This window comes from Syzygium oleosum, unplaced genomic scaffold (assembly GCF_021117445.2).
Source record: "Syzygium oleosum isolate NSW1041296 unplaced genomic scaffold, Sole_v2.1 Sole_v2.29, whole genome shotgun sequence".
Taxonomy (NCBI): domain Eukaryota; kingdom Viridiplantae; phylum Streptophyta; class Magnoliopsida; order Myrtales; family Myrtaceae; genus Syzygium; species Syzygium oleosum.
In genome coordinates, this window is record NW_026607513.1 from 2,510,688 (window position 1) to 2,534,415 (window position 23,728).

Sequence of the window (23,728 nt, forward strand, 5' to 3'; positions counted from 1 at the left end):
AATCGGGAAGGTTGGACCGGGACCTCGCCCCTACTTTTGAATATCTATGTTTGGAGGGCATTTCCAGTCTCTTAGCTTAAAAAACTGTGGTTCCAGCCCAACAGGCTGTGGATTTTTAGCACTAGCAGCACCCTAAAACAGTATGCAAAAGATGGAGGTAATAAAGTATAAACAAAAGAGAGAGAAATTGAAAAAAATAAAATTCGGAAGAATAGAGTTGCCGTGAGTGCAAATCGCATCCCCACAACAGCTGGACAATCAACTCGTGCTGAAAGCTGCGCAATTTTGTCGGCCACTTGTTTGGCCACATCTTTAGTTATATTTTTCTCATCGCCCAATAGCATTTGATTTTATGGTCCTCCTCGTCAAAAATTGCGACTTTCTGTCTCAGCCACCATCTTCTCATCAACCCTAGCATTTCATTGGTTTTCCTATCATTTCCTAGTTCCTCATTACCTGTGCACGCGACCTCTTTCTCTGTTACGGACATGGGAAACTGTATATCTCAGACACAGCCGGAGACAGGAGCAGAGCAAACTACTACTGTGGCAAGCTCAAATGCAGGGACTTCGTCGGGAAGCAACTACCAAGTGTTCCTGTTTCAGAGGATTCGATACTCGCGAGGGATTCACCAACTCCCTCTACCATGGCTTGGATGATGCTGAAATCTGTCTTTCTAGATGATGAAGAGCTCTCTGTCGGTGCGATGATAGATGGATCGCTAGAGCGAGCGATCAACAATTCCAAGATCTACGTGCCCGTCTTCTCTCGGAGCTATGACTCCAGCCAACGGTGCCTCCGTGAGTTAAAGCAAATCGTGTCAAACACCATCAATTCAGAAAGTAATAAAGAGATTCTACCAATTTTCTTAGATGTGAAACCCGACGATGTTAAGCTGAAAACTCCGTTATATCGCGATGCCATACAAAAACTGGAGCGTGAGAAGAGGTTGAGGAATGAGCAAGTAAATGAGTGGAGAAATGCTCTCATGAAGATCGATGAGATAAACGGATGGGAAGCAAAGAAGTACAAAGGGTAAGCTAGCCGCTTTTAAGATCGCTTGTTTCCCCAATTTTCTTTACACTTCATCATAGAGGTAAAAATTTTCAGTAGGATTGACGTGGGACTTCAATCATGGTAACACGACATGATGAACCTATGCTACGTTCATCAGAATATGCAAAACTTCTTAAAAAGGTCACGTTATGTAATGGGCAAATAATGATATTAATACCTAGGTAGCTGAATCAATATTTGATTGGGGGCACTCGGAGGAAAAAGAATGGGACAATGAAATGCCATGCACATTCCTGTTTAATCATTTGATCTTTCAATACGTTAAACATTTCTCCTCTTGTATACACCACGTTCAACTTCTATAGTCATCGCTTGAGCATAAGTCATTGAATGTCAATTTCAAATGCCTATATATTTATGCATCTATTCTACGTGAACGTTATTAACATAATCCCAAGATTGCTAATGTCATGTTGGAATCAAGTCAAATTTCGGGTCATGCCATGGAGCACGAGTTGCCAAGTGCATAAAAAGTATGTTATGGAGGGATGTTAATGTCCAATGTGGAGTCTTAGAAGATCACTTCCAGATTGTTAATCTCCCATTAATTTTCCGAATATTGTGTAGTTTTTCCGGTGCTTGAATAAAATCAATTCCAGCTAGCTAATCGTGATTTCACATTTTGCCCCACTAAAATGGTTTTCAATTATGGCAGCTATGGAGAATTGGTCAAGTTGGTAGTTGAAGAGGTTGTGAAAAAACTGAAGACAAAGCATAGATTGGTGCCTCAACATTTCGTTAGAATTGATGATCAAGTTTCGGCAGTGAGAAAATTGGTAGAGATCGACTCTGGCGACGTGCGGTTCATTCGAATTCATGGCATGGGGGGCATCGGTAAAACGACTCTTGCCAAGGTTGTCTTCAACGAACTCTCTTCTCATTTTGGAAGGTGTTGTTGTTTCCTTGAAGATGTTCGAGTGAAGTCATCAAGAATTGATGGCGTAGTTGAGTTGCAAAAAAAGTTATTATCCGAGATTGGCGCTCAGGCAGGAACAAGGACCATTAATGAAATTGATGATGGAATGAATATGATTGGAGATGCACTTTGCAACAAGAAAGTTCTCATTGTACTCGATGATGTTGATAACAGCAAACGAGTGGAGAAATTAGTAGGTCGGGGTACTTTGTATTTAGGATCTAGAATATTGATTACAACTAGACATAAAGATAATTTTCAAACAAAGTATGAATTTTTAGATTATGAAATGGAGGTGATGAGTGATGAACATGCACTTGAGCTTTTCAGTAGACATGCATTTAATGAAGATTCTCCTTCAGACAACTACAATCATCTTTCAAGAGAAATCGTATCTGCAACTGGGAAACTTCCGTTGACTCTCGAAGTAATTGGTTCATTCCTCTATCGCAAAAATTCACAAGAACTATGGAAAGAGATGTTGGCGAAGTTAAAAAAAGCACCTCCTAAGGATGTTTTTGAAAAGCTGATGATTAGCTATGATGCCTTAACTTTAGATGAAAGAAATTTTTTTCTCGATATTGCATGCTTTTTTGTTGGTGAGGATAAGACAAGTGCAATTTACGTGTGGGAAGATCTTGAGTTTTGCCCATATACTGGAGTTGATGTTCTCATTAGAAGGTCTTTGGTAAAGATTGTGGAGAACAATAAGTTTTGCACGATCAACTTAGAGATCTTGGAAGGGAAATTGTTCGTCGAGAAAATCAAACAAATCCTGGAGAGCAGAGTAGATTATGGAATTGCAAGGAGATCCTTGGTGCAATGGGAACAAATGAGGTAAAACAATTCTGGAGACAACTAATAGTTTCTCTTCTAGAAAATCCTTTACATTCCACGAGGATGCTCTTTTTCTTTCTTCTTTTCTCATTTTAATCCATTTCCTCTCAATAGAATATTGAATACCACTCATTTTTTGCTCTCCTTTACAGATGAAGAAGAACGTTGAAGCACTGGATCTTGATCTACGCAAAAGTTATCCTGAGGTCGTTATTAGAGGTGAAGAGATTGAAAGGTTTGAATGTCTAAAGTACCTCAAATTAAATGGGGGAACCTTCATGGGTAACTTAGCTAATAGTCTTACCAATTTAAGATGGATATTATGGAGTCATCCTCATCCAACGTCTGACCCAACCAATATGCACTTAAAGAATGTGGTCATTCTTCAATTTTCAGACAATGATTTCATAGATGATTCGAAACTACAGAGCTTAATCACGGTGCGTAATATGCTTATTTCTGTTCGATTTCTTTGAAAGCAATATTTAATTGTTCATCCATTTAGTATGGCATTCTTTTTTACAGATGGCAAGAAAATTGAAAGTTCTTTCTCTTAAGGATTGTGATAAAATAACTAGAACACCATATTTTTCTGAATGCTCGAATTTAGAGAGCCTTAATGTCGATCACTGTTCCAATTTGAGGGAAATTGACTGCTCTATTGGGAAGTTGAAGTGTCTAATTGACATGAAGATTGCTTATTGCCCATGTCTTGAATTTTTGCCTGAAGAAATTGGGGACCTGGAGAAACTAGAGCACTTCACCGTACATGGATGTGATGGAGTGAAGAGACTCCCAAAATCCATATGGAAGTTAAAATCCTTACGTGAGGTGCACTTTTCAACTGGCCGGGATTCTTATTCAGCAAATTCATGAAGTTAACTAGTAATATTGGAATGCTTCATAAGCTGGAAACACTTCACGTCAATGCGTACTATTCAAAAGGTCAACTTCCTTATGGAATCGGAAGTTTGCCTTTTCCAAAAAATCTAGATTTATCACGTACGTATGTTAGTGAAGTTCCAAAGACCATTGACTTGCTTCCTTGCCTGTGAAGATTGGAATTGATGGCATGTCATAAGATTCAAGTGGTCAACTGTTGCTGGCGCTTCCAACAAGTTTAACCCATCAACTAGTGGAATCTAAATTGTTGCATGTTGTCCCGGATCTCTCGAACTTGACTAATTTGGTTGAGTTGGATCTAGATGATAGTGGAGGAAAAGGAGGCAAACGTTGTATCGGTGATTTAATGGTGGATGGGGAGATTATCCAAGCTGACTAAATTGAACTTGAGACTTCACAATGTCAAGCTGCCCTTCCTCTCAGACCTTTCAGCAACTTCCCATGTCTCTGCAAAAGCTAAGCCCTGATGATTTCCATTTAATTGAGTCACTCCATCTAAACCTGAGAAATTTGTCGCATTCAGAGCTCTCTAGATCTCCAGTGCATGCATATGAACTCGATGGGCTTCGACTTCCACATCTAAGGGAGTTGCTTGTGCAAAGCTGTGAACGCCTCCACTGATTCAGGCTATCAAGCATGAGAAAAATGAAAGATGTCTGGCTGAGCTTTGGCCAAGATGGGATCGAGTATCCTTGGGTGTTCGAATCACTGCTGGCATCGTCTATTGTCTGTTGCCAGTCCTTGAGAAGGCTAGTTTATGTGAGGGAAGCAAGGCACGATACTTAATGAGTCTGCTAATGAGTTGATTACTTGTGAGGTGAGACTGATCCTTTCATTGAGTGCTTTAAATAAGTTGCAAGTTTCGTGCTGTCATCTTGCGGACAACTACACAAGATTCAAGTTGTCTGTTCGTTGGAATTGGCGGAACACTTCGAGGTTTGAGATTGTCGTACACTGCGAAGTCTTCATGGTTTGCCGAACATAAAGAACCTCAAGTCTTTTTTCATCAATTCATGCAATTGTCCAAGGGTTATCGAGGGCCTCGACGAGTAGGAGTTTTTGGATAACTCACAAGTTTTGGCGTGTGGATCATTAGAAAGGCTGATCGATGCATCAAACACCAAATTTCCAAATGATTGCCACATATATATCTTCGGTTGCAGGGAAGACTTTCAGGGTTCCTGCAGGTCTTACAAGCACCGTAAGGTGAGTCATACTGAACATTCTCTCTCTTGCGTAGTTAACATTTGATTTGGTGTTTCAGTTTACTTATTGTTATCGGGCCAATAAAGATGTCATCGGCAAATATCGTCTTTTCAAATAAGGAGTGAATTGTTCAGATAAGTTGTGTCTATACTTGATATAATATCGATTTCTTACTTATACTTTGGAGATAAGATTGGTACTTTGCAATTCTCTAGATAAGATAGGAAGCTAAAAGAATCATATATTTTTCACGTGTTCTAGACACTTTGCTCATCATATGATAAGAACGCTTCTAAGGAAACTCGTTCTAATTTAACTCAGGAAGTAGATTTTTTACTCATTTGTTAGAAATATTTTTTTGTTTTCTTTCACAATTGTTCTATTTGACAAACTTTGCTCATCATATGCAAAGAACGCATTCTAAGAGCATAACTCGCGTGGTCTACCAATTTAACTCAGGTGCAAAGTAGAGTTATTTTTTTCAAAATCATCAAAGTTTGTCTATATCTTTTTGGTTCCTACGTAGGATGATTCTTTGTTTTCAACTCCTACTTTACTTTTACTCAATCATGTGTGATGTACATGAAGACTTACTAATTGAATCAACAAGTAACATAGAGCAGGCCTCAAGGTTCTGATCTTCAGAACCTGACTAGATAAGGCGAGTCTGAACCATTCCCTCTCCTTTTCTTTTCAGTTTTCTTGACGCAGGCATCCACAAACACGAATTCAACCTTTAGGCAGATTTGCAATAATTGTGGTAAATCTAAAAACAATCAAACAAACATGAATCAAATTCGGTCTCATTCATTTTAAAAGCCACTCCACACAAGTTTCTTTTATTTTCTACTCGTGTAATCTCATCCTCTTTTCTTTCTTTTTTTCAGTTCTTCTTTCCTTTTTTGCATTGAGAAAGTTCCATGTGTGCAGCAAGTTACAGGACAAGGTCAGTTTTTGTAACAAATGATTGGAGAAATTTCAATGTCTAGAAGAAACATATAGGATAGCTCAAAGTCTCTGAATAAATGTTCTTTTCATCTTATGTGGAGCGAATTGTATAGTTTAGCGTATTTTTTGTGTAGTATACTCCGCTTTATTGTGCATTTCTTACTTAATACCATGAACTATGGATAAGGGTTAGGTGATTTGCAATTTCCATGGTGAAGATAGAACATTAAAAGAATCAGACACTCATTGCACCGCTCAAAACAACTTTGCTTGCGGAGGTATTTCAAGAAGACAACTTACACCCATCTACTAATCCAGTGACCTATGTCCTTAATGGAATTGAGTGTTACTTGAATTTGCATGGGGTTGGGGTTGGGGTCGGGCAAGTAGGATGTGTGTTCCAAAAGCACCTCAAATACTTCTTAAAATTGTACAGTTTGATTAAAGGCCACTTCAAACAGGAACAAGAAGCGACTTCAAACAAGAACAGGAATCAATGCCGAAGATAAGGCTGGGGGAGAGTGTCATTCCAATGCCTGCGCTTCAACAGTTTTCTCCACTGCATCCTCCCCTTTTTTAAGCCACTTCAAACAGGAATTAAAGCAGAGGAGATGGCTGGGGAGATTGTCGTTCCAATGCCTGAGCTTCAACATAACGTGATGTTGATTGCAGGTAAAGATGGCAAGCTAGAACTGGAGAGCCCCTCCCTGAAGGAAGTTAGAGGACGCTCGCCATCAAGTCAGAACGGAAGTTGGCTGAAAGCAGAGCTGCTAGAGTGTATAGAAGCACTCGAAAAGCTATCACCGTTGGCCGGGAATAAAGGCCACCCTGTCTGTACCGTATTTGTAACCTATTGTTTTGCCTACAAGGCATTTGTTTCTTTAATTAGTCTTAGCTGTTGAGCTCTGGCTTTGGGTCCTTACCAATATGCACTTAAAGAATGTGGCCGTTCTTTAATTTTCAGATGACTTCATAGATGAGTAAAACTACGGAGCTTAATCAAGGTGTGGCATGCTTTTTGTTATTATATTTTACACATGCGATCGTTCATCTAATGAATGGCTGCGTTCGTTATTTACAAATGGCAATGAAATTGAAAGTTCTTTTTCTTCTTTGTTGTTCTCACATAATCACAACGCTCGACTTCTCTGGATGCTCGGCTTTAGAGAGGCTTACTTTCCAGCATTGTTCCAATTTGAGGAAAATTGACAGCTCTATTGAGAAGTTGAAGTTTCTAATCAACTTGAATACCAATGGTTGCCAGCATCTTGAAGATTTGCTAGAAGAAAGGCCTGTGAATTAGATCTTAAGGAAGAAACAAATTGTAGTTGCCTCGTGAATCTTTGGCGCTTTGGTGCTTGACCTTAGGGTGGATTCGTTGAGCGAAGAATGAACGTTGAAATCGTTATGTAAGTTGCACTTTTCAACTGAGTAAATTCTAATCAAATTCATCTTCAAACAATGCAAGGGAGTTGCCTAGTGCCATGGGAATGCTTGAGAATCTGAAAGTGATTAAAGTCAGGACTCGAAATTTGAAAGCTAGACTACGTTTAAAGTTCTTTACCTTTTTATCCTTTTTTTCCTTTTATTTGATTTTTGCATAGCCTATGATGCTAACTGTATAGTGTATACATGTTACATTTGATTTTTGTTTAAGTCCACAAGATAAATTAATGCAAATGAGGATCCTGGTGCCATGGAGGCCATCGCTCTGGTGATGCTTTCGTTAATGTTCCTGATTTCACTAGAAGCGCTATCATATGTCTATATTTAATGAAGAAAGAAAAATAGAATGTAAAGCTCATTTTCCCTTTATTTGATGATCTTTTTATATTGTGTTTCCTATTTCTCCTGGAGACACCTCTATGATCTAGTAAGCGAGTCTTAGTATTTACTTCCATTAGTTTTGCAACGTCCAACTTCTACGGTCTGTCACTTGAACATAGCTAATAATGCTAATTTGCAATGCGTAAATGTTTGTACATTTGTTTTGCACCTACAAGATCAACATAATTCGGAGATTGTTAATCTCATGCGGGGATCAAGTCAATTTTTCCGTATCGTGATAGAGAGCAACATGTAGCACCTTGTCATGTGCATGAAAAGTACGTTTGATGGTGATGTACCTTTCGATTTTTTTTTGTTAGGTTCATAAACTTCATGATTACATAGAATTAGCTAGAAAAATCAAATCCGAAATCCTTCGGTGTAAGTTCCATCGTTCTCTTATAAATTTTTGCTTTCTACATGCTTGGTTTTTTTTGGAACTTTATAGGATCAGGAACGTAAGGCTCGCATAACAAATCAGATGACTCACGTTAAGCTATCGAAAGCAATAACTAAGAAAACCTTAAATTGAATATGAGCCTTTGAGAAGACACTTCTTGATTGTTGATGTCCCTTTAGTTATCCGATGATTGTGTAGTTAAGCAGGTGCAATTGAATAACATCACTCTTAGGAAACAAATAAAAAAGATGAGATAGTGTCACAGTCTGATGGAATTGTATCATGAATGAAAGTTATTACTAGATTGTTATTTCGTTTACCCCCATTAAAATGAGTTTCCATTGTGATTGCCAAGGTGAACTAATCAAATTGGTCGTTGACATGATCAGTGATTGAGTTGTAGCAACAAGAAAATTGTTAGACAATGACTTTGGCGGTGTGCGATTCATTCAAATTCATGGCACGAGGGTATCGGTAAATCAAATCTTGTTTAGGGTCGTCTTTAATCAACTTTCTTCCCACTTTGGGTAGTGTTGTTGCCTCCTTGAAAATGTTCGAGAAAAGTCTTCAACAATCGATGGCTTAGATGAATTGCAAAAATGGTTATTATTAACTTTTTGCCATTGCGTGACACTTTTGGATCTGCCACATAATTATGTGTAAACATGTCATTTCGAGTCAGGAATTGCCAATTCTCCATCACCAATAATCAAAAACAGGTTAAAGGGTATGGATTATACGTGCATAACATTGGTAACATTTATGTCAAGGGTAATTTAAATAACATGTTAGTTTTACTTTTTGTTGGGTTACTTATTTGTTTTAGTTTTAAGGGTTAATACCACGAAAAACCCCAAACCGGTACATCTATGATAAATTTATCCCAAACTAATTTTTTGAACACAAAAAACTCTAAACTGGTACACCTGTGATAATTTTACCCTTAATTTGTTTCCGTTAAATTTTACTGTCAAATTATTTTGTTAAATTAAATGCGGCGGTTAACGGATTTACCGGTTTTATGTTTTACCCTACGTTTGTCACAGGTATATCAATTTCTAATTTTTTATGGTATTAATCCAATTTAACGAAAACTAACGAAGGGTAAAATTGTCACAAATGTACCAATTTAGGAGATTTTGGTGGTCAAAAAATTAGTTTGGCGTAAATTTATCACAAATATACAAGTTTAGAATTGTTGGTAGTTAAAAAATTAATTTGGAGTAAATTTGTCACAGGTGTACCAGTTTAGGATTTTTCGTGGTATTAACCCCAGTTTTAATCCTTGTTTTTTAACCACTCAGCAGTGGCAAGGTTGAGATGACTGGTGGTCCATTAAGATCAACCCGGAGATCATTGTGAAGCCTAGGGTGGCAGCCACTTCAGTACCACGAGTTGGAGACAAAGCTACAACCAAGCAGCACCGAAGCAGAGTTCTTAGAGCTGCTTATCCCTCTTTCGAGTTTTACCAAAACTCATGAAAAAGCGACCCTGACTTTCATACTTGCAATGTCTGATGCCAACAGGAACATACAAAATCTGTAACCTGATGTTCATAAGTCGTCAAGCAGAGAGAATGTTAGCTCTAATTGTCTCAATTAAAAATTGTATTTTAATTTTGATGTTTTGCTTCTCAAAAATTAAAGGAAAAGTAGATGTCATGATTCTAACACAAAGGAAAATCAAACTGGACCAAAACATAAAATTTTCCTTGAAAAAAAACAAATATAAAACTACAGAGATAATTAATCCAGTAGTGTTGAGGAAAAGCCATTGCTCGTGCAGGTCAATCAGCGTAATTTGGGGATTTTTGTTGACCAACTTTACTTTTATTGTGGGCCATATAGCAATTTGCTCGTTCTCATCTCCCACCAGCACTTTTGCTTTTCGGTCTTCCAAGGAGTCATACAATAATTTCAAACTTTTTAGAAAAGAAAGAGAGCCATTCTTCTTCTTTTCACAAATGGTGTTGGACCTTTGATATGTAAACTTACTCTGTTTAATTACGACCGAAAGCATCTTCTTCGGCCATACCAGTAGGAGGCGAGCATTATTTCAAAGTAGAATCTGAAACTGGAAAACGGGACCGTTAAGAGTTTTAAAGTATGCAGGGTAGGTTATAGATTCAAAAAATTAAGAAATCTATTTCGATGGGTAGGTTCCAGATTCTAGGAATGTGGAAGTTGGAACCTGTAATAAGTTTTTGTCTATTTCTTGATTTATGTCTTCACGCGATCCTGTTAATAAATGTATAATCTGGAACTACTAATCTGAACTTCAATTTTGTTAATGTTTCATATTCTTCATGTGTCTAAATATAAATTGTGATCAGTGGATTGTAGCAACAAGTGGTGGTCTTAAAAAATAATAATTCCTTACAATCGTTCAATTAATAATATAAGTGGAACTAGATACATCCTGGAATCGATCCTGAAACCTGTGATAAAATAGGTTGCAAGATAGGTTTTAGGTTCTAAAAAATGATGAACTTATTCTAATAGATAGGTTCTATGACGTGGAACCTGGACGAAACGTGAAAATGCTCACCGGTATGCTACCAGAAGACAGGAGAAGGGAGAGAGATATCGATCGACGAAGCAAAGCAACTATAGGTTGCTCAGACGCGGGAAGTTTCCAGGAAGATGAGTACCAGGAGCACTTGACTTTATGGTCTTCGTCGTGATTTATTACGACTTTCTGCTTTAACGATTTTCTCATCGACCCATGGCATTTGATTGGTTTCCTGTTACTGGTCCGTCAATGATTGACAGAGAGAGGTCCCAACACAACCTTACTGATAGCAACTCCTGCAGTCATTAAGTTCTTAAATCACCTCAGCATCACTAGCTAAATTCATACATTTTTTTTCTTCTGGACAACGTGAGACAATCCAACCTTTACTTGGACTAATTAATCCATACGGATGTGTGTAAGAGCTTCTTTCGCACGTATCAGGTAGTCTCCACCAGACGACGAAGACCGTGGCCGTACAGATTGGTCTTAATGTGAGAATACTGTAATTTTAACACATACTTTGGGAATAAAAACAGCATAAGTACCATAACTTTCGTACGGTGCTCACTTGAGTGTCATAATTTTTTTTTCACTTACTTAAATGACACATCGGAGTAAAATCAATCATTTGAGACGTTGATTTTTTGAATTTTTTTTAAAATGATTTTTTATTTTTTATTTTTTATTTTCCTTTTTTTTCTTTGTTTTTTTTTTTTTGTTTGTTGGCTGTAAAGGCCTCGCCCTCGGTCGGCGGGGCCACGAAGGTCCTGGGTGAGGCCATCGCCGACTGTGGGCAAGGGCCTTCACGGCAAGGCCACCTCGCCCGTAGTCGCTACCATGCTCGCGGCCGACAGGGTCGTGAAGGGCCTCCCCCAGATCTGGCGAGGGCCTTCACCCACTCACCGAGGCTCCGATGGCCTTGCTCAGGGCCATTGTGACCTCGTCGGCCGTGGGTGAGGGCGTGAAGACCCTCGTCAGATCTGGGCAAGGCCGGTGGCGAATTTTCCGGCGAGGCAAATTATCGACGGAACTTAAGTAATTGATTTTTTAAATTTGTGACAGTTAAGTGATCAATTTTTCAAATTTGTGGCACTTAAGTGAGTGAAAAAACTTGTAAAAATTGTCCACGTCGTGCCACGTAGAACGATCGGCATTCACGTCGGATTTTCCAGCGAGACATATCACCGATGACACTTATATGATCAATTTTTTAAATTTGTGGCACTTAAATGAGTGAAAAAAAAAAGTTATGGCCCTTAAATGAGCGCCGTACGAAAGTTATTGCACTCGTACTGTTCTTATCCCATACTTTGTTGCATTCACTTAAGTAATCATTATTTGAAGATTCAAATTTATATTTATGTTGTTTAAAAGAAATTCGACGGACATTTATGGTCATAAAGTAATATGAAAACATGTATTGTAGGAAGAAAATGGTAGTAGGCGAGCATTATGTTGGGAGAACAATGACAACCCAAATAGCATCGGATTAACGCAGCGGAACAAAATAATTCCCCCTCTTGTGCAAACCTAATATGAAACAATTGAATAGAGCAATATAAATACTAAACATCTACAAACACAAAGAAATTTTTTTACGCACTATTTTCATTGCAAATATGGAAATTAACATCTCGGCACCACTCGTGAATTAAAGAATATTAATGGTTTTTATATAATTTCTTTAAATATACGTATTGACGTAGCCACATTCTACTCACAAAACATTCGGTCAATGGCAAAGGCTTGATTACTTTTTACATGCTTTCAGCACTAATATTATATTATCACAAGGGCTGGCAATTCTATTCATGCGTCTTAATCGGGTTTCGTAATCGTGTTAAGTCGTGTAACTGAAAAACACTATATTTTTGCTTATTAAGCTAAAAAATTTACATACATTAAATTCGCGTTAATTTATGTCACTTTCAAGTTTGCCACATAATTATGTACAAACGTGTTCATTCGTGTCAGAAATTGCCAGCTCTCTATCACCAATGATCAAAAACAGGTTTAAGTGTATGTATTATATGTTCTAATATTGGTAACACATATCTCAACGGTAATTTGAATAACGAGTTAGTTTAACAATTTTTTTGGTTACTTATTTTTTTCAGTTTTAATCCTTATTTTTGAACCACTGGGCAGTGATAGGGTTGAGGGAGATAATTGGTGGTCCATTAAGTACTATCAACCAGGAGACCACTGTGAAGCCTGGAGGGCCAAATAGCAACTTCAGCACCAATGAGTTGGAGAGACTCAGCTACAAACGAGTTAAAGGTACTAACTTTCATCAAAAGCGTACATGACATCCCTCGAACTAGTCCATTTAGCCTTCCCACGGTTGCGCTTCTTTTGAGCAACCTTCTCATGGGCAACTTGGACGGCGTTGATGACATCGGAGTTGGGAGCCACTGCCACAAGAACGTCGTTCTAATGTTACTTGTCACGGGTTAATATTTTAGATCATGAACCGTACGGCACTTAGACCTTGAACTGAATTGCTTGACCTAAGTAAGCCTTATTATTGCTCTCACTCTCACTCTCCACTCAAGGAAAGACGTGTTGTAGCATGATAATACAGGCTTCAGCAAATAACAATTTACATAGTGAAAAAACGTTACTCAATAACCAATTAAACATCAGTAAAATCATGACAATATTTTTTAAATTACTAGCTAAGCTTGTGGAGTTTGCAACATACTAATTATTTTGCACGTTGTTAACTTAGTAATTGATAAAAAAAAATTTGTTAAATCATCTATAGTATTGGTAATCTACTAACCAAACTTGTAAAATGCCATAGAAATTAGAACTTTCTAATTAAATGGAAATTTGATAAATTTCTAGTAGGTTCCCATATTATTAAAATTTCAAAGAAGTTGGTAATTTTAATTTATTGAGATGTGAGTAAATTTTTTGTAGTCTGGTACTTTACTAACAACACTTGAACAATCTAAAAAGAATTGATAGCTTATAACTCACAATAATAGTATTAGAAATTTGCTAACGTGAGAAATTTATCAACAGTAGGAAATTTTTCAGATTTTTTCTTGACAGGACCCCAAAACTCGTCTGGAAAGGTGGGCAACTTTGGCCTTTTCCTGTCTTCGTACTGTCGGCCACATCTTTGGTTATGAAAGTCTGAATTCCTAAACTTCCGCGCGTGTCATTGCCATGCCATAACCACCGTTCTTTCGACCCATTTGCATGTGGGGCCTGCAACTGGATGCACGACAGTCGACATAAATGAGATAAGATGAGTAGATGGGAGTGGTGAAGAGGGTAGAGAGAGAATAACGTGTTAACTCGTTCGCAACCATTTTCTCCTAGACCTATTAGCATTTGATTGGTTTTCCTATAACTACTCCACTATTTCCTCATAACGCGTCTTTTTCTCTGTGGAGAACATCGGGCCAGAGAGAGGAAGACCTGCTGAACTGAGCAAACTACTGCAATGGCAAGCTCCCATGAAGGAACGCTATCGGGAAGCAAGTACCCAGTGTTTCTGAGCTTCAGAGGACCCGATACTCGCGAGGGATTCACCGACGTCCTCTTCCATAACTTGACCGATGCTGGAATCTGTGTCTTTCGAGATGACGAGGAGCTTCGTGTAGGTGAAAGGATTGATGGATCGCTACAGCAAGCGATCGACAATTCCAAGATCTATATGCCCGTCTTCTCTCAAAATTATGCTTCGAGTCAATGGTGCCTTAGCGAGCTCACGCGGATCTTGGCAAACACCTCCAAATCGGACGATAATAAAGAGATCCTACCGATTTTTTTCGATGTGAAACCTGACGATGTTAAGTTGAAAAATGCATTGTATAGTGATGCCATCCTAAGTTTGCAGCACGAAAGGGAGTTGAGCAATGAGCAAGTGGATGCATGGAGAAAGGCTCTCAAGGAGGTTGGTGCGATAAAGGGGTGGGAAGTGAAGAAGTACAACGGGTAAGCTAGCTGCTTTAAAATTGCTTGTTTCCCCCATGTTATTAACACTTGATCATAGACGTAAAAATTCCGACATGATTGAGACCTGGCTCCTATTACAGTTATACTAAATGATAATGGGCAAACGATTTTATTAATAGCTACAATTGTAAAAAAAAAAAATGTGAAACTGCTTCACAAGGTCGTCTTATGATGGGTGAATGATGATATTAATAGCTAGGTAGCTAAATTAATATTAGATTGTGGGCAGTGGGAGGAAAAAGAATAGGATAATGAAATGCTATGTTTTTTTTTTCTAATCATTTAATCTTTCAATACGTTAAACATTTCTCCTCTTGAATACACCGTATCCAGTGCTTGAATTGCATCACTTCTAGTTAGTTAATCATGAGTTTGCATTTTTCCCCCACTAAAACGTTTTTCTATTTTGACAGTCATGGCAAACTAATCAAATTAGTAGTCGAGGAGGTCGTGGAAAAGCTGAAGACAAAACATAGATTAGTGACTAAACATTTAGTTGGAATTGATGATCGAGTGGTAGCAGTAAGTAAATTGTTTGACATCGACTCTGGCGATGTGCGGCTCATTCAAATTCATGGCATGGGGGGTATTGGTAAAACGACTCTCGCAGGGGTTGTCTTCAATCAATTCTCTTCTCATTTTGGAAAGTATTGTTGTTTTCTTGAAGATGTTCGAGCGAAGTCATCAAGTATTGGCTTAGTTGAGTTGCAGAAAAAGTTATTGACCGAAATTGGCGTTAGTGCAGGAACAAGGAGTATTGACGAAATTGATTTTGGAATGAAAAGGATTGGAGAAGTACTTCACAATAAGAAAGTACTTATTGTACTTGATGATGTTGATAACAGTGAACAAGTGAAGAAATTATTTGGAAATGGTGCTTTGTATCCAGGATCAAGAATATTGATTACAACTAGAGATAAAGATGTTCTGCAAAGCTATAGATTAGAGTGTCAAATTTTAGAGTATGAAATGGAGGTGATGAGTATTGATCACGCTCTTCAGTTTTTCAGCAAGCATGCATTTGATAGAAACTCTCCTCCAAAAGATTACAATGATCTCTCCAAGGAAATTGTAATTACTACGGGGACACTTCCATTGGCTCTTGAAGTAATTGGTTCACTCCTCTATCAAAAACCACAAGACGAATGGGTAAAGACGTTGGAGGAGTTGAGGAAAGCACCTCACACAAATGTTTATAAAAAGTTGAAGATCAGCTATGATGCCTTAAGTTTCGAGCAACAACAAATTTTCCTCGATATTGCTTCCTTTTTCATTCATGAGGATAAGACGAATGCAATTTACATGTGGGAAGAATGTGGGCTTCTCCGAAAGGATGGGGTTGATGTCCTCAACAATAGGTGTTTGATAAAAATTGCAGAGAATAATACGTTTCGAATGCACGATCAACTTAGAGTTCTTGGAAGAGAAATTATTCGTGAAGAAGATCGAATGAATCCCGGAAATCGTAGCAGGTTATGCATCCACAATGAGGTCCTTGGTGCAATAGGAACAATGGAGGTAAAGTACCTCGGAGGAAACTAACAGTTTCTCTACTAGAAAATCCTCTATGCTGCACTAGGATGCTCTTTATTCGTTCTTCTTTTTCCCATTTTAATCTTTTTCCTCTGAAAAAGAATACTGAATGCCACCGTTCCTTACTATCATTTCCAGATGAAGAAGAACGTTCAAGCACTGGATCTTGATCTACGCAAAAGTAATCTTAAGGACATAACAAGTGAAGAGATTGGAAGGTTTGAGGATCTAAGATGCCTCAAATTAAAAGGGGGAACCTTTGTTGGTGACTTAACAAATTGTCTTACTAATCTAAGATGGATTTTTTGGAGTGATCCTCCTCGAACGTCTAAGCCAACCAATTTGCACTTAAAGAATGTGGTTGTTCTTGTACTTTCACACAATGACTTCATAGATGATTCAAAACTACAGAGTTTAATAAAGGTGCATAATATGTATATTTCTATTCTATTTTTTTTTCAAAGTAATATTTGAATGTTGATTCATTGAATATTGCAATCATTTTGACAGATGGCACAACATTTGAAAGTTCTTTCTCTCGAAAGCTGTCATAATATAACCAGAACACCAAACTTTTCTGGATGGCCAAACTTAGAGAGGCTTACTTTCGATGGTTGTTCTAGATTGAGGAAAATTGATGGCTCTATTGGGAAGTTGAGGCGTTTGATTGACCTAAAGATTCATAGTTGTTGTTCTCTTGAAGGTTTGCCCGAAGAAATCGGGGACCTAGAGAATCTAAAGCACTTCTTTGCACAAAGGTGTGAAATGAAGAAACTTCCAGAATCCGTATGGAAGTTGAAATCATTACGTGAGGTGTACTTTTCACACCACTTTGACAGATTAGATTCAACATATTCATGGGAGCTACCTAGTGCTATTGGAATGCTTCAAAAACTGGAAGTGCTTGTTAGAAATTAAACCAAATTTGTTAGTACTTGTTTCCTTTTTGAGTCTGTTCGTATTTCCATATTTTGATAGATATTGTGAGATATTGTTTCTAGTTATATTTTAGGAAAGTTTCCTAAGTCAATTAGATTTCCTAATTAGAATAGGTTTCCTAGAAAGATGTTTCCTATTTCGAATCAAACTATGGTTTATATATAGTCTATTTCTCTTGTAATTGAGACATGCAATAGAAAGACGCGAATTGCGATTGTTTCACCTTAAAAATTCCTTTCATCAAATCAATATTGTTGCCGCGCCTCGACGCTCAACAAATTGGTATCGAGCTTACGGTTCGTGATCATGGCCTCAACGAACAATCGGCTTCCCCTTCAATACCCTCGTCTTACCAAAAAAAATTATGGTAATTGGGCTGTTAGAATGAAAGCTCTACTCGGCGCCTACGGTGTGCAGGAATTTGTTAACACTGGCTATGATGAGCCGGAGGATGAAGCCACGTTGAACCGGAATCGAGGAATGCCTTGGAGAAGGCTCGAACGAAAGATCAATATGCCCTGTCGATCATCTATCAAGCGTTAGATGATTTCATGTTCGAAAAAGTTTCGAACGCCACTACCGCTAAAGAGGCATGGGAGATTCTTCAAAACACATATCAAGGAGTTCGAAAGTTCGGAAGATTCGCCTTCAAACCTTGAGAGGCGGGTCGAGGTAATTCGTATGAAAGAATCGAATCGATTGCTGATTATTTCACGAAAATTTTGGCAATTGTTAATCGGATGAAAAGAAACGGAGAAGAAGTTTCCGATGTTCGTGTTGTTGAGAAAATACTTCGGTCCTTAGACAAGAAGTATGATTATATTGCGGTTGCAATCGAAGAATCCAAAGACTTGGATGCCATGACGGTCGATGAACTTATAGGTTCATTACAAGCCCATGAAGAAAGGTTTAGAAAGAAAAGATTGAACCGGTGGAGGAAGTTCTCCAAACGCAGTTAATCATACGAGATGAGAATGAGCAAAGAAGAGATCCGTACAAAATCGCGGGACAAATCAAGATCGTGATCGAGGTCGTGGCCGAGGTCACTTTCGAGGAAGAGGTCGCGGATGAAGCGAGAGGAGATCTGCTCAAGTGATGGAGGATACCAAGTACCAAAGAGGTGTTCGTGGAAGAGGAAAGAACTCGACAAGCCAATGGTATGATAAATCTAAAATCTGATGTTATCATTGTAATAAACTTGGCCATTATGCTTCTAAGCTATTGGAATAAAGAAAGTAGCGGACAGGACGAAAAGCGAACTTGGTAAATAATGATGATCAAGTTCTCTTATTGGCATTCAAAGAAGATGAAGAAGGTCAAAGCGATACGTGGTATTTGGATACCGGCGCAAGTAATCACATGTGTGGGAGAAAGGAGATGTTTGTTGAGTTAGATGAGACAATTAAAGGGAATGTCTCATTCGGTGATAACTCTAAAATTCTTGTTGAAGGGAAAGGTACAATTTTGATTCGCTTAAAGAATGGTGCACGTCGGTTTATTACTAATGTTTATTATGTTCCAAAATGTCAAGCAATATCTTGAGTTTGGGACAACTACGGAGAAAGGTTATACTGTTCATATGAGAGATCTTAATCTTATGTTGAGAGATCGGAATAATAAATTGATTGCAATGTGAAGATATCGAAGAACAGGATGTTCATTCTTAATATAAAGAGTGAGATGTCTCGATGTCTAAAGACGTGCGTAGATGATCCTTCATGATTGTGGCATTTGAGGTTTGGCCATCTCAATTTTGGCGGACTCAATTTGCTTTCTCGCAAGAAGATGGTTTATGGTTACCACATATTGATCATCCCGATCAATTATGTGAAGGGTGTGTTATCGGCAAGCATTCCGAACTAGCTTTCCGAAGGAGGCGACTTATCGAGCAAAGAAGCCGCTTGAGTTGATTCATTCGATTTGTGTGGCCCGATCAATCCTCACTCATATGGTAATCATCGATATTTTGTTACTTTTATTGATGATTTTACTCGGAAAACTTGGGTGTATTTTTTGAAAGAAAAGACATAAGTGTTTGATATTTTCAAACAATTCAAGAACCTGGCTGAAAAGGAAAGCGGCTATTTTATCAAGGTTTTAAGGATCGATCGTGGTGGAGAATTCACCTCAGCCATATTCAACAAATTCTGTGAAAATCATGGTATTCGGGCGTTTCTTGACGGCCCCGTATTCTCCTCAACAAAATGGTGTGGCTGAACGGAAAAATAGAACCATTCTTGATATGGTTGAAGCATGTTGAAGAGCAAAAATTTGTCCAAGGAACTTTGGGCGGAAGTTTCGTGTGCCGTCTATCTTCAAAATAGATGTCCAACATATGGACTTGAAGGCGTAACTCCACAAGAGGCATGGACCGGGAGAACACCAAGTGTTTCGCACTTGAGAATTTTTGGGAGCATTGCATATGCTCATGTCCCGGATCAAAAAGATCGAAACTTGAAGACAAGAGCAAAAAGCTCATCTTTATCGGGTATGACTCATCATCCAAAGCCTATCGATTATTTGACCCTAACACTTTGAAAGTGTATGTAAGTAGAGATGTCAAGTTCGATGAAGATGGAATGTGGGAAGAAAATCTAAAAGAAGAAGCGAATGTTCGTGATGATTCCGATCAAACGGAGTTGAAAGATCAACCTTCACCTTCTTCTCCAACATCTTATTCAAGTTCATCAACACCATCCTCTTCAAATAGTATCGATGAACCGCTAGTGCCAAGATCAAGAAGATTGTCTGAAATTTACGAAGCTACCGAAGAGCTTCATCTTATACGTCTTCTTGCAGATTATGAACCACTTGCTTATGATGATGCGGCCAAAGAAGAAAAGTGGAGGAAAGCCATGAACGAAGAAATTGAAGCCATCGAGAAAAATCAAACATGGAGCTTGCTAATCTTCCGAAGGACAAGAAATCAATTGGTGTTAAATGGATGTACAAGGCCAAGAAGAATGAGAAAGGTGAAGTAACAAGGTTCAAAGCTAAATTAGTCGCGAAGGGGTACAAGCAAAAGCCGGAATCGACTATGATGAAGTTTTTGCCCCTGTCATCCGCATGGAAACGATTAGATTGATTATTTCCATTGCTGCTCAAAATAATTGGTGGATTTATCAAATGGATGTCAAATCAGCATTCTTGAATGGTATCCTTGAATAAGAAATTTATGTCGAACAACCCGAGGGGTTTGTTGTGAAAGGTTATGAAGACAAAGTGCTAAGGTTGAAGAAAGCTCTATATGGGCTTAAACAAGCACCGAGAGCATGGAATTCCAGAATTGATGCATATTTCAAGGCGAATGGATTCTCTCAATGTCCATACGAGCATGCACTCTATTTGAAGCAAGAAAAAGGATATGCAGAAAATATCCTTGAAAAATTCAACATGAAGAACTGTATGCCGGTCAATACACCAATGGAGTGTGGAACCAAGCTTTAAGTTTGATGATGGTGCCGATGTTGATTCGACATATTATAGAAGCTTGATTGGAAGTTTGAGATACTTGACATGCACGAGGCTGGATATTATGTATAGTGTTGGAATTGTTAGTCGATACATGGAGAAGCCGAAATCATCTCATCTTAAAGCTGCAAAGAGAATACTTCGGTACATCAAATGTACTATTTCTCATGGTTTACACTATTATTGCTCTGAATCTTTCAAACTTAGAGCTTATTCGGATAGTGATTATGGTGGAGATATCGACGATCGAAAAAGCACCACGGGATTTGTATTTTTCTTGTGCGACACTGCTTTCACGTGGTCATCAAAGAAGCAATCAAGTGTTACTCGTCGACATGTGAAGCTGAATATGTAGCTGCATCTTCATGCGTTTGTCATGCAATATGGTTGAGAAGACTGCTCAAAGATATTCTTATGGAGCGAGAAGAAAGCAACGGAGATTTTTGTTGATAATGTTTCTGTTATTGCTTTGGCGAAAAATCCAGTTTTTCATGAACGAAGTAAACATATCGATGTTCGATATCACTTCATCCGAGAACAAGGTTAAAGAGAATGAAGTTGAAGTATTGCATGTGAAGACCGGAGATCAAGTAGCAGATATTTTTACTAAACCTCTCAAGATCGATGCTTTTCGAAAGTTCAAGAGCCTACTTGGAATGATCGATGGAAGAGAATTTGGTTTAGGGAGTGTTAGAAATTAAACCAAATTTGTTAGTACTTGTTTCCTTTTTGAGTCTGTTCGTATTTCCATATTTTGATAGATATTGTGAGATATTATTTCTAGTTATATTTTAGGAAAGTTTCCTAAGTCAATTAGATTCCTAATTAGAATAGGTTTCCTAGAAAGATGTTTCCTATTTCGAATCAAACTATGGTCTATATATAGTCTATTTCTCTTGTAATTGAGACATGCAATAGAAAGACGCGAATTGCGATTATTTCACCTTCAAAAATTCCTTTCATCAAATCAATATTATTGCCGCGCTCCGACGCTCAACAATGCTTCTAGTCAATTGTCCCGAATTAAAAGGTCAAATTCCTTCTGCAATCGGAAGTTTGTCCTTTCTAAGAATCCTAAATCTATCACATACTCATGTTAGTGAAATTCCAAAGACTGTTAGCATGCTTTCATGCCTGCAAAGATTGGAGTTGATGGATTGTCAGGAGATTCAAGAGTTGCCGGCGCTCCCAAAAAGTCTAACCCATCTACGTGTGTCGTCTAAATCATTGCGGGTAGTCCCGGATCTCTCGAACTTGATTAATTTGGTTGAGTTGGATCTAAATTACAGTGGAGAAGGAGGAGATAAACTTTGTACCGGTGAGCTACGGTGGATTGGGAGGTTATCCAAACTGACAAAATTGAGCTTAAGACTTCAGAATGTCCCTGCTCCTGCTGAGTTAGCTTCCCTTCCTCTGCTTGACCAACTTGATATGTTTGGAATGGACATGCAAACCTGTCCCCAACTTCCTTTGTCTCTGCAAAAGCTAGGCCTCGATAATTTTAATCCTATTGTGTCAATCTTTCCGAACCTGAGAAATTTGTCATGTTTCGAGCTTTGTAGGTCTCCAATGCAAGAATTTCAACTCGAAGGGCTTCAACTTCCGCATCTAAGACAGTTGATCGTGCAACTCTGTGTGTCCCTCCGGAGATTGACGCTATCAAGCATGAGGAAGTTGAAAGATGTAGTGGTGGGAAGAAGTCCAAAGCTAGTTGAGATCCAATTTTCTGGGTTTTTCGAGTCACTGGAGGATTTGACTATTGAATGGTGCGAGTCCTTTGAAAGGCTAGTTTATGTGGGGGAAGCAAGGCGAGATAATAATGAGTCTGCTAATGAGATGATTACCTGCGAAGGGAGACTAATCCTTCCATTGAGAGCCTTAAATAAGTTGAAAAGCTTCGAAATGCAGGGTTCTGAAAAGATAAGCGAGATCTTAATTGTCGATACAGTGGAATCGTGGGAAGTCTTCAAAGTTTGGAGTTGTCCTTTGCTGCAAAGTCTTCGCGGTTTACCAAACTTAAAGAACCTACGGTCTTTAGTCATCCAATACTGCAAAAGTTTACAAGCTGTCGAGGGCCTCGACGAGTTGGAGTTTTTGCGCCGGTTAATACTTAGCAATTGCCAATTGTTGGAACGGTTGATTGATGTATCAACCACCAAATTGCCAGACTTTTGCCACTTAGAGATCTCCAGTTGCAGGAAATTACGTGAGGTTAAGGGAGGATTCGAGGGCTCCATCCAATCTTTCAAGCATTATAAGGTGAGCTGAACCACTCCCTTTTTGTCTTTTCGGTTTTCTTGACCCAACTATCCAAAAACGTGCTTTTAGGCAGATTTGCAACGGTTGTAGGGAATCGAAAAACAGTCAACGAACATGAATTGAATTTGGTCTCGCTTATTTTGAAACTCAGTTTGACGCAGGTTCGTTTTATTTTTCGCTCATGCTTTCTCATTTTCTTTTATTTTTTCCCTTTTTTTTTTTCCTTTTTTGTATATGAGAAAACTCTATATTTGCAGCAAGTCTAAGGGAGAAGGTCAGTTTTCATCACAAATGATTGGAATAACTGCAATGTCTAGAAGAAAAACAAAATAGCTCATAATCTCTTATTAAAATGTTCTTTTCATTTTATATGGAGCGAATTGTATTGCGTAGGTACTTTTTTAAGTAATATGATCCACTTTATTGTGCATTTCTTCCTTAATACTGTTAATTATGGAGATGAGTGTGGTGATTTGCGATTTCTACCGTGAAGATGGAACATTAAAGGAATCGGATACTGATTGAACAACTCAAAAACATTTTGCAAACAGAGGTGTTTCCAGAACACAGTTTATATGGTCCACCTATCCACTAATCAAGTGACTAATGTCCTGGATGGAATTGAGTGTGACTTGAATTTGCATGTGGTTGGGGTTGGCCAAGTAAGAGGTGTTTTCCAAAAGGACCTCAAATACTTATTTAAGATTTTACAGTTTGATTAAAAGCCACTTCAAACAGGAACAGGAACAAGAGAGTCACTCAAAACAGGAACAGGAACCGCGAAGGCACTTTAAACGAGAACAGGAACAGGAAAGTCGCCCCAAACAGGAACAGGAATTAAAGCCAAGGAGAAGGCTGGGGGGAGTGTCGTTCAAATGCCTGAGCTTCAACAGTTTGAGTCTCGGCTGCTTCCCCTGATGGAAAAC

The 23,728-nt window shown here is 38.4% G+C and overlaps 2 protein-coding genes and 2 pseudogenes across 2 annotated transcripts in view; all 4 read left to right on the forward strand.

Annotated features, from left to right (window-relative positions):
• LOC115677940 (uncharacterized) overlaps positions 1 to 23,728 on the forward strand; it is a 66,907-nt gene that overhangs the window by 23,902 nt on the left and 19,277 nt on the right. The window lies entirely within an intron of this gene.
• Positions 474 to 4,793, forward strand: LOC115677916 (disease resistance protein L6-like; annotated as a pseudogene).
• LOC115664412 (uncharacterized) lies at positions 3,727 to 4,786 on the forward strand (annotated as a pseudogene).
• On the forward strand, positions 13,930 to 23,124 carry LOC115677918 (disease resistance protein L6-like). The gene is made up of 6 exons (XM_056303843.1): positions 13,930 to 14,579; positions 15,014 to 16,118; positions 16,272 to 16,556; positions 16,644 to 17,039; positions 17,270 to 17,288; positions 21,574 to 23,124. The coding sequence occupies exons 1-6, from the start codon at positions 14,086 to 14,088 to the stop codon at positions 22,809 to 22,811; spliced, it is 3,537 nt and encodes a 1,178-aa protein (XP_056159818.1). The 5' UTR covers positions 13,930 to 14,085; the 3' UTR covers positions 22,812 to 23,124.